The sequence below is a fragment of the Haliotis cracherodii genome, unplaced genomic scaffold, assembly GCF_022045235.1.
Source record: "Haliotis cracherodii isolate W230 unplaced genomic scaffold, xgHalCrac1.p SCAF_29, whole genome shotgun sequence".
In the NCBI taxonomy this organism is placed as follows: domain Eukaryota; kingdom Metazoa; phylum Mollusca; class Gastropoda; order Lepetellida; family Haliotidae; genus Haliotis; species Haliotis cracherodii.
Window position 1 is genome coordinate 1,137,860 of NW_027266285.1, and position 14,937 is coordinate 1,152,796.

The 14,937-nt window shown below is 38.3% G+C and overlaps 1 protein-coding gene across 21 annotated transcripts in view; it reads left to right on the forward strand.

The window, feature by feature from the left end:
* Positions 1–14,937, forward strand: part of LOC139473536 (tensin-3-like) — a 258,760-nt gene that overhangs the window by 231,094 nt on the left and 12,729 nt on the right. For 18 of the 21 annotated variants that reach the window (XM_071256156.1, XM_071256160.1, XM_071256155.1 and 15 more), the window contains 4 exons: positions 5,572–5,673; positions 6,567–6,794; positions 8,288–9,751; positions 10,817–11,115. In XM_071256156.1, coding sequence (XP_071112257.1) covers positions 5,572–5,673; positions 6,567–6,794; positions 8,288–9,751; positions 10,817–11,115 — 2,093 coding nt within the window. The remainder of the gene's footprint in view (positions 1–5,571; positions 5,674–6,566; positions 6,795–8,287; positions 9,752–10,816; positions 11,116–14,937) is intronic. The other 3 variants (XM_071256164.1, XM_071256159.1, XM_071256169.1) reach the window with 3 other exon arrangements.

Sequence of the window (14,937 nt, forward strand, 5' to 3'; positions counted from 1 at the left end):
GTCCAGCAGGGGAGAACCTCCATATCCTTCTGTTGTATAATGTATAACTAGTGTGTCCAGCGGGGTAGAACTTCTATGTCCTTCAACTGTATAATGTATAACTAGTGTGTCCAGCGGGGTAGAACTTCTATGTCCTTCTACTGTATAATGTATAACTAGTGTGTTCAGTGGGGTAGAACTTCTATGTCCTTCTACTGTATAATGTATAACTAGTGTGTCCAGCAGGGGAGAACTTCTATGTCCTTCTACTGTATAATGTATAACTAGTGTGTCCAGCAGGGGAGAATGTCTATGTCCTTCTACTGTATAATGTATAACTAGTGTGTCCAGCGGGGGAGAATGTCTATGTCCTTCTACTGTATAATGTATAACTAGTGTGTCCAGCAGGGGAGAATGTCTATGTCCTTCTACTGTATAATGTATAACTAGTGTGTCCAGAGGGGGAGAACTTCTATGTCCTTCTACTGTATAATGTATAACTAGTGTGTTCAGCAGGGGAGAACTTCTATGTCCTTCTACTGTATCATGTATAACTAGTGTGTCCAGCAGGGGAGAACTTCTATGTCCTTCTACTGTATAATGTATAACTAGTGTGTTCAGCGGGGTAGAACTTCTATGTCCTTCTACTGTATAATGTATAACTAGTGTGTCCAGCAGGGGAGTACTTCTATGTCCTTCTACTGTATAATGTATAACTAGTGTGTTCAGCGGGGTAGAACTTCTATGTCCTTCTACTGTATAATGTATAACTAGTGTGTCCAGCAGGGGAGTACTTCTATGTCCTTCTACTGTATAATGTATAACTAGTGTGTTCAGCGGGGTAGAACTTCTATGTCCTTCTACTGTATAATGTATAACTAGTGTGTCCAGCAGGGGAGTACTTTTATGTCCTTCTACTGTATAATGTATAACTAGTGTGTCCAGCAGGGGAGAACTTCTATGTCCTTCTACTACTTAATGTATAACTAGTGTGTTCAGCGGGGGAGAACTTCTATGTCCTTCTACTGTATAATGTAGAACTAATGTGGTCAGCGGGGGAGAACTTCTATGTCCTTCTACTGTATAATGTATAACTAGTGTGTCCAGCAGGGGAGTACTTTTATGTCCTTCTACTGTATAATGTATAACTAGTGTGTTCAGCGGGGGAGAACTTCTATGTCCTTCTACTGTATAATGTAGAACTAATGTGGTCAGCGGGGGAGAACTTCTATGTCCTTCTACTGTATAATGTAGAACTAGTGTGTCCAGCAGGGGAGAACTTCTATGTCCTTCTACTACTTAATGTATAACTAGTGTGTCCAGCGGGGGAGAACGTCTATGTTCTTCTACTTCTTAATGTATAACTAGTGTGTCCAGCAGGGGAGAATGTCTATGTCCTTCTACTGTATTATGTATAACTAGTGTGTCCAGGGGGGGAGAACTTCTATGTCCTTCTACTGTATTATGTATAACTACTGTGTCCAGCAGGAAAGAACTTCTATGTCCTTCTACTACTTAATGTATAACTAGTGTCTAGCAGGGGAGAACGTCTATGTTCTTCTACTTCTTAATGTATAACTGGTTTGTCTAGCAAGACGGTAGGCACAATGATCAACACATAGATCTTGAGTCCATACTGGACATACAGATCTCAGCCACAGAAAATGTTGTGTTCATCTTTCTAAACTCCGCCAAAGTGACATCAAACTAAATATTGAATTAGGAAGACACTCCACACTTCAGTACCTTTAAATCAACGACTTTGTTCTTATTGTGCCATATATTGATTATAGCAAATAATGACTTCAACACCATAAATAATATCTGTCACCATGTTTTCAATTTCAATGTAATGTAATGTAATGTAATGTATGTTATATTCTGTTTCCTTTACTTCTTCTGTAAGTACGCTCTACATTTATGTTTGTGTCAATTGATCATGTGTATGTCTACAAAATTGCCTCTGTTCCATGATTAAATGTTTTTTGCAGTAAATATATTCTATTTTATCTTATCTTACTTGATCTGGAAACTAATATTCGAAAGGCTATTCCAGTATCTAAATATGTATACAGGTTGGGTCTACTTCAGTATTCCCTTCTTGTGTTCTACCTCAAATAGCAAATGATTCCACTAGGTCAAAGTGACCCAAATTAATTACACAGACCGTGAGCTCCAGTAAAAAACAACATTCTAGCATTAGTGGTTGCCAAAGAACACTATTACTGTTTTGTCTTGCTAGCTAAACATCCAAACGTCTTAACCAAGACTGCAGACGGACTAATACTACCTAGCAAAACTAAACAGAAAAATCATTACAAGTTTCATGTATGACCTCAACTAAAATTTCAGAGCAGTTTAACAGGGCTTGTTTACTGATTCCCTTGTACAGTTGCCAATAACAATAACACATACATTTCATGGAAGGGTTGAAGGGGGCAAAAACTAATTATTGCACATCAACATGAAGTAGCATTGCTGCAACATCCCACCGTTTCCGACTCTTGGCATATGTGTATAGAACTGTGCGACCAAATCTGCAAGTGTTTGTTAGTGGCAGTCTTTTCTCAGTGCTGACTCACCTTCACAATGAAGGTGAACCTTGATGATGCCTCTCCCATTTTTAGCAGCACATTTTTTTGTAAATAGATTGGTTTACAAAGATGCACTGGGTGGTGGTATGCACTGATTGTGGTCCTGCCAACAGTATTAGGACATAGTTAGAAGAACAAAAACTGCAGCCGAGCGTAGCTGAAATAAACATGATAAGGTATGGGACGGAATGTTCTAAATCTTGTCAGGGACTTGGCTTGTCACTCAGAATGAAATCAACATATGAAATCTACAAGTAAATGATAAAGTATGTTTATGTAGACTGCTATTAAGGCTGAGTGTTTGGCAGCAAACAGTTTTAGACTTACTGGGAGGTGGTTGCCCATTTTTGGAACACATCACTTGGTTGTCGGTAACATAGTCACAATTCAAACTCTGCAAACCATTTGGATGTCAGCATGGAATCAGCTGTTTCAGTCTGTCTCCCAGACCCTTGGGACAAACTGAGAAAGGAATCCAGTTCAAGTCAGAATGATTTGGCAAATCTAGATTGCCTCAGCTCTAGGAAATGAAGCATTGTTCTGTTCTCCATTTGGATATTATTTATTTTGAAGATAAATCAATTTCTGAGGTTAAATGTTAGTCTCTCAACTGTTTATGACATGGTTCATATCACTGAGTTCAGCAACAATTAGCAAACAAAAGCCTGTGTTCTTGGTTATGTTTACAGTTCATAGTGGTGAAATTGCCAAGTACAAACATTACCGGTGAAAATATATTAAGGTTTTTCTTGAAAACATTTTCCTAAATTATTCCCCAATAATTTGCCAAATTTTAAAAGTGGTCTTACATATGCTAGCATCATTAGACTGAGATACTACTATTGTCATTAGACTGAGATCCATATCAAACTAGAGGCTGCTACTTTTGTGAAATAAGGGGAAATATATGTTTGCCAAGCCGTGTAATTTATATAGGTAATAAATGTGACCCACATATAGATATCAGAACCACCCATGCTGTTGAAAGCTGATATGTCCTGTGACCACGTGTAATAGATCAAGGTTAACCAAGCCCACACTTCTACAGTTGGACCAAGCTCAGACAGTTTCCATAGTTACATCATTTCGTAATTTAACCTTGAAAGTTGAATGGCATCATTCAATTTATACAGGGCTGTTGTTATACATTTTGATCTGTGAAAATTGGGATGGTGAATCACTAATATTGATTGTAGTTCTACTGGTAAGAAGTCTTAGATGTTTCATTGGTGGAGTAGAAGAACATTTTATGAATTGGAAAATTGGAATGACTGATTGAAAACCCTATTGAAGTTCAAGTACATGCAGTACAGCCATTGTATTCCAAGTGATGTCTGGCTCTTGCTTGGCCTGACTGAATAAGCTCATTTACTTCCCTTAATTAACCAGCCAGACTGAGATATTACGCACCTTCATGGAAGCAATGAGCACTAGTGAGAACAAACAGGAAGTGTTGACTGGTTGGGGAGAGGTGTAGAGGCCCCCAGCAGGGAGGTAGATAAGACAAGTCTGCCTCAGGAGTCCACAGATTCCAGGCTGCTGAAGTCTTCCCTACTGCCTGGCTGTCCAACTATGTGTAGCTTCTTTCATGGCAGGCATCCATGAAGACAAACACATGTCTCCTGTGCAAGGAGTTTGGCAGTTTTGATCTGCAACTGTTTCAACAGTATGTAACTGAATGTTCAGCTGAAAGTGAAATTGGAAGGGTTGGAACATGTTTCTGGATTTGAGGTCCTATGCAAAGGGGTACAATAGTCTTGTGGTGGCACAGATAAATGGATGTGAGAAATGTGATATGATTAGAGGAAGTATGGAAGATGACAATCATGGGGAGGTCTATGGGGGCTCCAAAACATTAGGGTTTCATTACAGAATTTGATAGCTCATCTGATGAGATAGTTTAAGAATACATGTAGTTGACTATTTATGTTTTTAGCTCACCTGACTGTACGTTAGTGAGCTACAAACCCATTTGGTTCTATTTTCGTATTTGTTATTACCCTGACGTGTGGATCTTATATATCATAGAAATACTTCAATCTTGTGTAATGAACAAAATTATTCACTCTTGACATTAAATATTAAGCTCAATTTAAAGAAATCACATGGACTCAAGGACTCCAAGCATATGTCAAGGACAATTGAGAGATGACTTTATTGAATACAGACCATGCTGCTTTAAGTATTATTGGAGGATGTCTGGCCCAATGTCCAGGCAACTTTATTTGCTGTGCAGAGATGCAACCCTCAGACATGCCAGAACCCTAGGATCATGGGTTAGATAACTTAGAATCCCCAAGTTGCCCTGATTATGTTTCTAGGTTCATTAGCACATACATATACCCACTGAGGTTTCCAAAGTGGTAAACATCTTGGACCTGCATTACTGCTTTCCTCCTGCATCAAGCTGACGTACCATAATATGACTAAATACTGTTAAACACAACTCACTCAGTGCACTCATTCCTGAACTTTTAATTGTGCTTCTGGTAGCTCTTGTCTGGAGTTTTGACAATAAAATGATTTATCCAGGCAAGATATTGGTTGGTTGCATTTGAGATGCAACATTCTGTCCTGGTGGGTGCAATTTTCTGTATGTGGTTCTTCATTGTCTATATTTGGAAGTTTAAGTAAGTAATTATTATGATGAGTATTTGACAATGTGACCTTATTTAGAGAGATTAACAACCAAAACTCTAATGTCACATCGTACTCCCTAGATAATCAGAGCTCAAATGTCAGCAGAAGTGATGGAGTTAAGGTATCTGTTGACAACTCTTGTCTTCCACAGTAGTAGTGAGGCATTATTGACAACACTTTTCTTCAGTTATAGTTAGGCACTGTTGTCAGTTCTTGTCTACAGTCCCTATTTACACCAAACTGATTGTTTGTTATTGTCCCCTGTCCCCTAGTACAGTTATCATACAGGCATGTATTATTGACTGCTTCACTTGTTTTAGATATTGATAATAAACCTGAATGATTTCCTTGAATTCAGTCTCAGGGTTTAAATCTGATGTGACAGTACCAGTGGACGACGGAGAAGACAACCTAATCCGTTCAGACAGCTACGAGAACTTCCGCAAGGTCATCGATGACAGTATGTAGTTCTCTGTAGAGGAGTTTTATTTTAAGAAGTTGTAGTGATGCAATGATTGGTATTTGAAACTTCATCTCTGTCAGATGCTTCCAATCATATTGAGTAAGTGCTGTGACAGGGGAGTTAATGTCTTAAGAAGGGGTGGTGCTGTGGTATGTTTAATAAGTGGAGTTATCTTTAACAGATGGTTTCATAGCTGACAGAGATGAGTTTACTGTTCCAATCATTGCACCAGCACAGATTTATATAGTTCTCCTAACAACTTATTATTTCAAATTTCACCTTCATACGGTCTTGGTGGGTTGGTGACATTTGCACATTACTTTGGGAAGACCGGACCAAACTTTAGCATGGACCAAATCTGTTTTGCTTCAGCAATCAATCTGCACCATCACATTGTTAACGCGCCATCATTCAAAATCTGTCCCATCATCTCATGTAAGACCTTCAAGACCTTCAAGAGCTTTTTGATGATCGTGCACCATCATATATGCTGCTGTCACTTGACTGGTCCAATCATTCTATTAATATTCATGTAAATTTGAATATTAATGTTGTTTGTGTTCATCTAAATTGCATTTGATCATTAACTGGTAGCTTTTGTAGCCTAGATAAGGCTTTTTGCTTTGTTGGCTTGTTAGGCCTAACAAATGTTCATTGCAACTTAAGGATTTTATATGTTCCAACAAGCATGCTCTGACCGCTGAAAAAGTTCAACTGTTGTTTCATATTTGGACATTTGACCATATACTTAACAGCCATGAATTCGTTTCTTACACTAATTTCAAATTTGGTCAAGTTTCTGTCAACAGGAATATGAATGTCAATCAATTTCTGTTTACAGAATTCAAAATTTCCAAAATCCATAACCGCATGGTGTTTAATCCTTTCAGCTGATATTAATGAAAACGGAATACCACCCGAAGGAATAAGCAAAGTTCGTGTGTCAAAGGTCGAGCACGAGCAGGGCCCAATAGATGGAAGTTTGTATGCCACGGTAAACAAGAAACGAATCGAGAACCAATCCACCTCATCATCCGTGCTTCATAATGGACCCATGCAAAATGGTTCCCTGACCTCCAGCCTCGACTCTGGTATTTCCACATCCTCTGATCTCCATGGTGACTGCATGTCTTATATGGTTTCTTACAACATTAATTTGCACTTATGTGTCAAAGAAAGGACATGTTGCATGAACAAACATACATCGCCTTGCAATTAAGTTACTGTCATGGATACTCTTGTGTTCATGGTAGATTCTAGTAACATTTTACTAATTTACAAGTAGCTATTAATAATCTTAATTTGTTTCACACTTTAAACTAAAGGTTTAATTGATGTCTACAAGAAAAAGGATTCTGTTTGTCAAAATACAAGCACATCATACTTGTAATATATACCAGTAATCATTGTAATTTTTGTGGGAATATTTTTTAAATGGAGACAATCTTAATTGCAGCATGTCCTTGTACATTATATTTCTTATAATTTTAATTTGCACTTATTTGTTATATGTGAAAATGCTGTTATGTTCTTACAATTAATTTTTGCGCTTTTAATCTGCCAAGTATTAAGCATTCGTTATGTTCTGCTTTTAGCCCCTGCTACTTTTGCCTTAATCTTACGATGCCAGTGCCAAGCTCTCATAATTCTTTTTTCCTGTCAAAGTAGTTAAGAGGCAGCTTTCATTCAAATTTGTTTATATCTTCTACACCTGCTCATCCGGTCATCATACTTACAGGAAAATGTTTTCCCAGGAATTTCTGTTTTTATCTCAGTTTAGGACGACTTGAATATGTTTTGGTAATAATTCAAGATAATTGCAGATCTGGAAACTCTACCCTGATCAATGCAGTGTTACCCAGCCCTATGTCAGATAATGGTCCAGGTAGCACATCGTAGACTTGTCTGTGCTTACTGACTGTTTATTGTGAAGTACCGCCCATATAGCTGCGTAACTAACTGTGTCGTCCAGATAGTTGAAGAGGTGTCTGACCTTGTATTTGTGTTAAGGACTTGTATGTGTGATGTGACTAATTGATAACAGAAACAGAGGTATATATGTGTATGTATGTAATGTATACATGTGATGGAGGATGGATAGATGGATGTGATATCAGCCTTGAGAGGACTACCCTTTGTGACCCATACTGAATGCATGGGGTACTTATAACAAAGCAACTATTGCTGGAATAGTTCATCTGCATACATGTGATCATGGTTTTGCCCAGAAGAGAACAAGCATAGTCTTATTATAGATTCCAGTATACCTTGCAGAGAAAAGTGACTGCCTCTGTAATTTTTTCCACAATTTTTTAATTTTTTATCATGAATATAACATATTTTGACTTCAACCATGTGTGTTGGATATTATACTTAGAAAATATATAGTTATGGCTCTTTTTAGGACTGGTCTTGTCATGTTCTGCGAGAGATGAGGCTCAAAAGATATGTCTATGGCTGGAACATCGTCGTGTGCTATTAAATGAGAGTTTCATGATTTTGTGGGTCCACTGATAATGAAATCAGCATGTATCACTGCAAATATGGGCATTTTAATCAGCTCTGAAGTTTAATTTCCACTTTACTTATGATCCTGATAATTGTATTCCAGCTACATCTGTCAGTCAAAGCCACCAAAGCCACCAAAGCCATTCGCAGTACAACTCGAATGTGAACGAAGTGATTTCACCAAGTTACAGGTCTAGTGTCCAATCTTCTAAGACAAATTACGGATCAAGCACAATGCCCAAACAAACAGTGAAAGCATTAGATGAGCGTACACAGCTAGATGAACTATTAAGTGACCTGTTACAGGATCAGGTATTTGTATCCTCCAGTCCAACAAGTCCAAAAGATGCCAGTGCTTCAACCATTACCACAACAACACGAACATTCACTACATATAACACGATAGACTCTAATCAGCGAAGTCCAAATCAGAATGTTTCTATTCAGAGAGCGGAAGTGACGTACAAAGTTCCTGGAGCCAAGGAAGAAAAACACCATTACACGATCACAGCTGGCGGTGAACAGGACCTTCGCAAACCTGGTGTTCCTAAAAACGCTTTTTCATACACTGCCACCTCCCCAACAATTGAGGGGAAAACTGTGCAACCTTTAGAAAAAGAACTAATCCGAAATGCGGAAAATATGCCCAGAATGCAAAGTCCTCCTGGACGTGTTCATACTCTGCCATACAGGACTGATTATGAAAATAAATACAATGAATATTCCTATCACACGTTAGATGGTTCCAGTTTGCAGCAGCGAGAGGTTGATAATGCATCATGGTTGCAGCAGCAGCAAGAGAAGCTCAGGGCAAAGAAAGAAGTTCGGTCTCCACAAGAGAGGCAACTTGTGTCTGAGCTGCGTTCTGCCCAGAACAAATACTATACACGACGCACACAGAATGAAGCGGAGGAACAAGCAGTGATGGAAACTTACAAAACACCTGTAGCAAATGGGCCAGTTTCACCTACAAATGTCCAATCGTACAACCCCCCTCAGCGAAGTCAGAGCCACGATGGTTTCTGGTCAAATGACACTCAACCATACAATATGCGTCAGCAGATGTCACCAACAGACAACCATTTCAACACATACTCTCAGGCTTACTCAGAATCACGTCAGTCTTACAACCGTAGCGTATCTAACAAACCACCCCCCTCCCCAACGCTTCAGAGGTCTATGATTTCAGCACCCCCTGTGACCCCTCCAGTTCGAACCAGTAGCAAGGAGTTTATGCGATCTCGATCAAACAGTAGCAGCAGCTGGCAACCCCAACAGCAGCGTCCTCTTCAACGTCAGGCGTCGGAGACACTCTATGACCGGGACTTTGCACCTCAATCAATCCCTCGTTCATACAGTGCCAGTCATTCACCAAGAGCGTTGTCACCAGAACAGCAGGGTCTTCAGCAGGCATCCTTCACGACATACCGCACCATCAAGCACATACACCAGGATGATGACAGTATGACCCGGCAGCAGCAGCCTCCGGTTCAGATGGCGCCAGAGCCTGTTGCACCTCAAACACAACAACATTATGTAACGGAAGTCTTTGTCCACCGGGGACCAAGTAAGTAGTCATGACAATAATCACAGAATTTCATTGTTGCATAATCACAATCACTTGACATTGTGAAGTTGTTGTACAGAACTTTTAAAGTTATTTGCTGACTTGAATGCAAGTGATCTGAAGTTGAAGATTTCTTGTTTTTAAGTGATATTTACCAATCCAGAGGAAACGTCATAATACTTTTCTAAATTATTATCCTTGTTTTTGTATTTTAAAAACAAAAGAAAAGCATATCTGTAAACCTTTCAATAATCGAATACATGTGGTTGTTGTTAAATAGTCTAATCTTTGTGATGTACAACATCTTTTATGTTCATATGTCTACAGTCATGATTTTACTGGTGCATCAGACATCATTAATCATTTTTATCTAATGAAATTTCATTGATTCCTTATGTTTTTGGTTCATATTATGATATGGTTTTTTGTAGTGGAAATGTTTTCAGAAGTTTTTGAGAACTTTTAGATGATTATAGGAAAAAAGGATAAGCATAAAGGGAGATAACCTATAAGAAGGGAGACAAGTCAGCCTTGGCAGTGGTTTTGAAAGTGTCCTCAATCAGTAGAATAGTTTTTCTGCATGCACAGGTAGTTCTCTCTAGCCATCTTCTAGATCGTGAAACTATCACATAGAAACTGGGTATTAACTAATAACTATTTCTCAGTGAGTGATGTGTGCGATTTTATAATATATTGGTAGAAAATGAAATCTTTTTGTGATTAAATTTCTGGTTATATTTCATGTTGTTAAGTAGACCTGTCAGCTTGAATGGCTTCTAAAAATTTGTAAGGATCTATCATGCATGTTGAATCAATTCCTACTTGATTATTATAATAAATCAAGTTTTAATATTGATCTACATTAAACTACGTTAATTATATGATATTTGTTTACACTATCATTAGATAGATTACAGATTTCACACTCACGACATGTTCATCATTACTTGACAGTATTTATTTTACATATAAATGGGATGAAGAATAAAAACAAAATAGGTCTGTGTGTGTATAAGACCATTTTTGAGGACTCACACATCTGCATGGTCTTCCTATGATTTCTAGGTGCAGTTAGCCAGACACAAGAGAAAGTATCCAAGGACAAGACTGATGGCATCAGTACAGCAACCCGCCTGGAGGAACTGGAACGGTCCCTCATGGCCGCTGAAGAGTCCATCAAGGCATCGGTGCCACAGCAGTTCTCACAGCAGAAACAGGAAGAGGTATTTTTACGGCATGAGACGCGACAGGTGGAATCCCACAGCAGCGTGAGTAATCAGAGCAGCTACACCAGCAACACGACGACGTCCCGCAGCATGCTGCCCCGGAGTGCCTCCCCTGTCTGGGATAATGTTAATATCTATGTATGTATTGTGTATAACCCATCTTTCCCATCTCACAGAAGCATTTCAGCTGGAAAAGAAAGGATTATATTTTTTCAGTTTTCAATTATTGACAATAATAATGTCAATACTGTAATATTGAACCTGGTCACAGTTTTTAAAAAAATCTTGTTACTTTTGGCCGTGTCTAAATTTGAAAGATGCTACCTGATTCAAATTGTGAGTGGCCAATGCACTTAGCCATTTTAATATTAAGCAGCTGAAATGCTTGTACCTTCTGTCTCTGTCCTGGCAGAAGTTTCTTCAGAGCAAATATGAGATTTCATTCAGTACAACAGAGTGTATTTTTCTTACGATTGATCCATCCATTGAGAATACCATACAACTGTTAAAACTAATGAAATAATGAAACATTTTATACAGTATTGTATTGAAAGTAATGGAGTCAAATGATTTGTCCTGTTACTGTAAGGTACGTACTAAATTGTCGTAACACTTTCCACTCAAATTCCCCAATGTTAGATGTTGTCACGCCTAAATATACTCTAATTAAGTCCTCAGACTGACCAATTCAGCATGTTTGTTCTGGCAAACTTATTCTTTCTGAATTGTATTCATTGACATAACTGTATTTGTCATCTATATTGCATGAGGGTGTGAAATATTTACCTCGGAACAGTCAATATATTGTATGCTTGTGAACACTTTTATCATTATATGGCATGTCCCAGCAGTGATGGTTGGTTGAATGACAAAAGATTATTGACAGGAATGATTTGTGAATTACTCTGTTTGAATATTCTCCATGATCAATGTGCTCATTAAAATAATACAGCAATAACTGTAAAAGTCTTTAAACACAGTTGCCTAACTAGCATGGACTATCGCCATTTAATCTGATTGATGCAAATTGCTATTTGTCATTGTGCATGTTAATTGGTCATGGTCTGTGTTTTATGAAATCAATCAGTATACTGACATATCTGTTTGCTGTGAGTGATACTTTGGATTGTGCAAGACTCTCAAATGAGCTTATTTAGATCATACGTGGAGCATTTTTTCAACCATTGATAAGTGAATGTGGATAAATCACACTATACTCAAAGCGGTGCTCATTTGTCATTACATCTTTTTGGTCTTTCTGAATAATGATTTCATTGATGCTATGAACACATCGCATCTGTCAGGCCAGTCTGAAAATAGGGTCTTAATGAAAGTGAGGTATTTTCCATTGTTTGCTGTATGGATCAGCACACCTAAATTATCACAACTTTGGCATGTTATCCAAACATTTTGAAAACAGTCTCTCTATTTTTCTTACCTAGTCAGTTCTTTAAATTCAATTATTACAAAAATTAGATCAGAGGGAAGGCTGGAATCCTTTGACATGTCTTTGAAAAGACTGTCTTTTTGTTAATTCATTTTTGCTTTCAACAAATCAACATTACTTTTTGAGAGATCAGTTTTTAAAAAAGATAATTTATTAAGTTTGTTAAGGAAATTTATTCTGAGCACTGAAACTATGACTATGTAAACCAAACCATAAGAAGAAGAAGGCCGAAGTGTCACCTTTTCACCATGTGTGACTAGATAGTGGTGTCGTGGTCCATGGTCTCAGCTTGGCTTGGGTCTGCAGTAACTGGGCAGACTCCTGTGTGTCTTGCTAGGATCAGGGGAATGAGAACCAGCCAGCTGTTTCTGACCTGGAAAACAACCTTTAATCAAACACACAATTTTCATGGCTCACTTCAATAAATGTTTTCATGCATTGTTGTAGGAAATTTCTGTAAGTTCTTATATTAGTACAACAAGTTCTGTTGATGATTGAAGTAGTCACTGACAGGTTTCAGGCCATCAGCCATTTGGTCAAAGAGCAGATCAGACTTGTACCGTTTGTTTCCGGGTAACATTTTGACATCGTGTTTTTAACTAAACAATGTATGTTATGTCTGATTAGAACCATTGTTGACAGTTGCACTTGATTCAATTCTATGTTCAGTTTTTCCTTGGATAGCTTAGGTATACATTATACGCCCTCATGAGCAATTCCCATCTTGACAATTTCAATAATTTTGCAGTTGTTATCATCCCAACTTGTGTGAAGTCAGCAGTAAATGGTAAACTGACCATTATTTAGCTATTTTGTTTTCCATTCTGTGTGAGTCAGTTATAGTGTATACAACCATGCCAAGTTTGCACTTCCCATGGTATAATAGCAAGGTAATTACCAACCGGGTCTGTATTTATGATACCAGTTTACAAATGGCAATGTGGCTTGGCCATGAATAGGATCTAGGTCATACAGGGTCACAATTTGGGGGAAAGGTTTGCAATGTGAAATTAATATATCACGTCCAATAGAGAGAAGGTGTGAGTGGCAAGATGATAGCGGGTTGAGGAGAAAAAAGGTAGGCAATTTCTTCTTGGTTATGTAGATTTTGGTGTGTTACTTTTGGATCTTGTAGTTGGGCTTGTTTATATAGCTGGAATTGTTTTGGTGGAAATGTTTAGATATTGAAGTCTGGCTGAGAGTTTCAGGTCAGGGTGGTTTAAACAATGGGACACTTGTTGAAAATAAGGAAAAGTTTCATATGTTTTAAATATAACTGCATTGGGGTAAGCTGATTTTTAATGACCTTAACCTACTACCTTTTCTGTTTAAAGTTGGTAAATTCTGCACAGAATGTAGTTCACTTAGGGTTTAGTGTTACAATGTCTGACTTGAGTGCTGTCTGTAGATGGGGATGGACATGGTTTTTATGCTTTATTTTGTTGTATTATTCTGTGTAAAAGATTTGACCTTACCATGTGCAAAAGAGTAGCAAATCCTGATTAAGAGATTAAATGCATTCATTATGCTGACACACATATGTGAAGAAATTATGAGCTATTACATTTGATATTTGCTCTCTAGGCACCATTACAAGAATGTAAATTGCACAATCTCTTTATACAGTGGAATAAGTGTAGACGGTGGTACAGGAACTATTGTAGAGAATGTGATGATGTTCAGATGAGGCATTTATACCATGCAGAGAAATAGTATGGATTCTGAGAATATTTCCTGAAAAGGATATACAATATACAAGAAGAAGATGAAAGCCACAAGTTCAGAATCTTCTGTGGAAGGTGTGGAAGTGCTGACTGCGCTGTGTGTATCACCAGATGAGTGTCTGATGTCTGCAACTACAGGCATGGTGTCTGATGTCGAGTTGGACTTTGTCACAGCTAACATGCTTTGTGAGGCATTACAATGTAGACAATCACCTGCTTCCACTGCCGAGTCTGACACCTTCCTTGTTGACGGTCCATATTGTCCTCAAGACTCTGTAGACGTGGCTGACATGCCTGTCAACTTTGTTTCAAATGTGTTGCTGAAGGAGTTTTCCGACCTCTCTGTTGAGGGGGTGTTTGTAGATTCTCACACCAGTTTCAAATCAGACAGATATGAGGATGAAAATTTGGTATTTGATTATCAGTTTTCTGGTTGCACAGCTGATGTGTATGGTTGTATGTCAAACAACTTATTTGACCTTGACCCAGGGATTATGTCTGCAGACAACACAGCCTTGACACGAGACATGCAGACTTGTCATCTGCCTGACGATGAACCTGATTATCCTACCTGTTTGTCCGAATTGTCTGTTGGGCCGTTGTCTGCCGAACTGTCCCAGATAGACCATCAGTCATCCCACTATTTCATGCCAATCAGTACATCTGAATGTGGCAGTCAACTGTCTGCAGACACATCCACACAGTGTCTGGGTCCCTATAGTCACACATCTCATGATAGATTATCAACAGATGTGTCTGATACTGAAGATATTAGTGAAACAAGAGCCA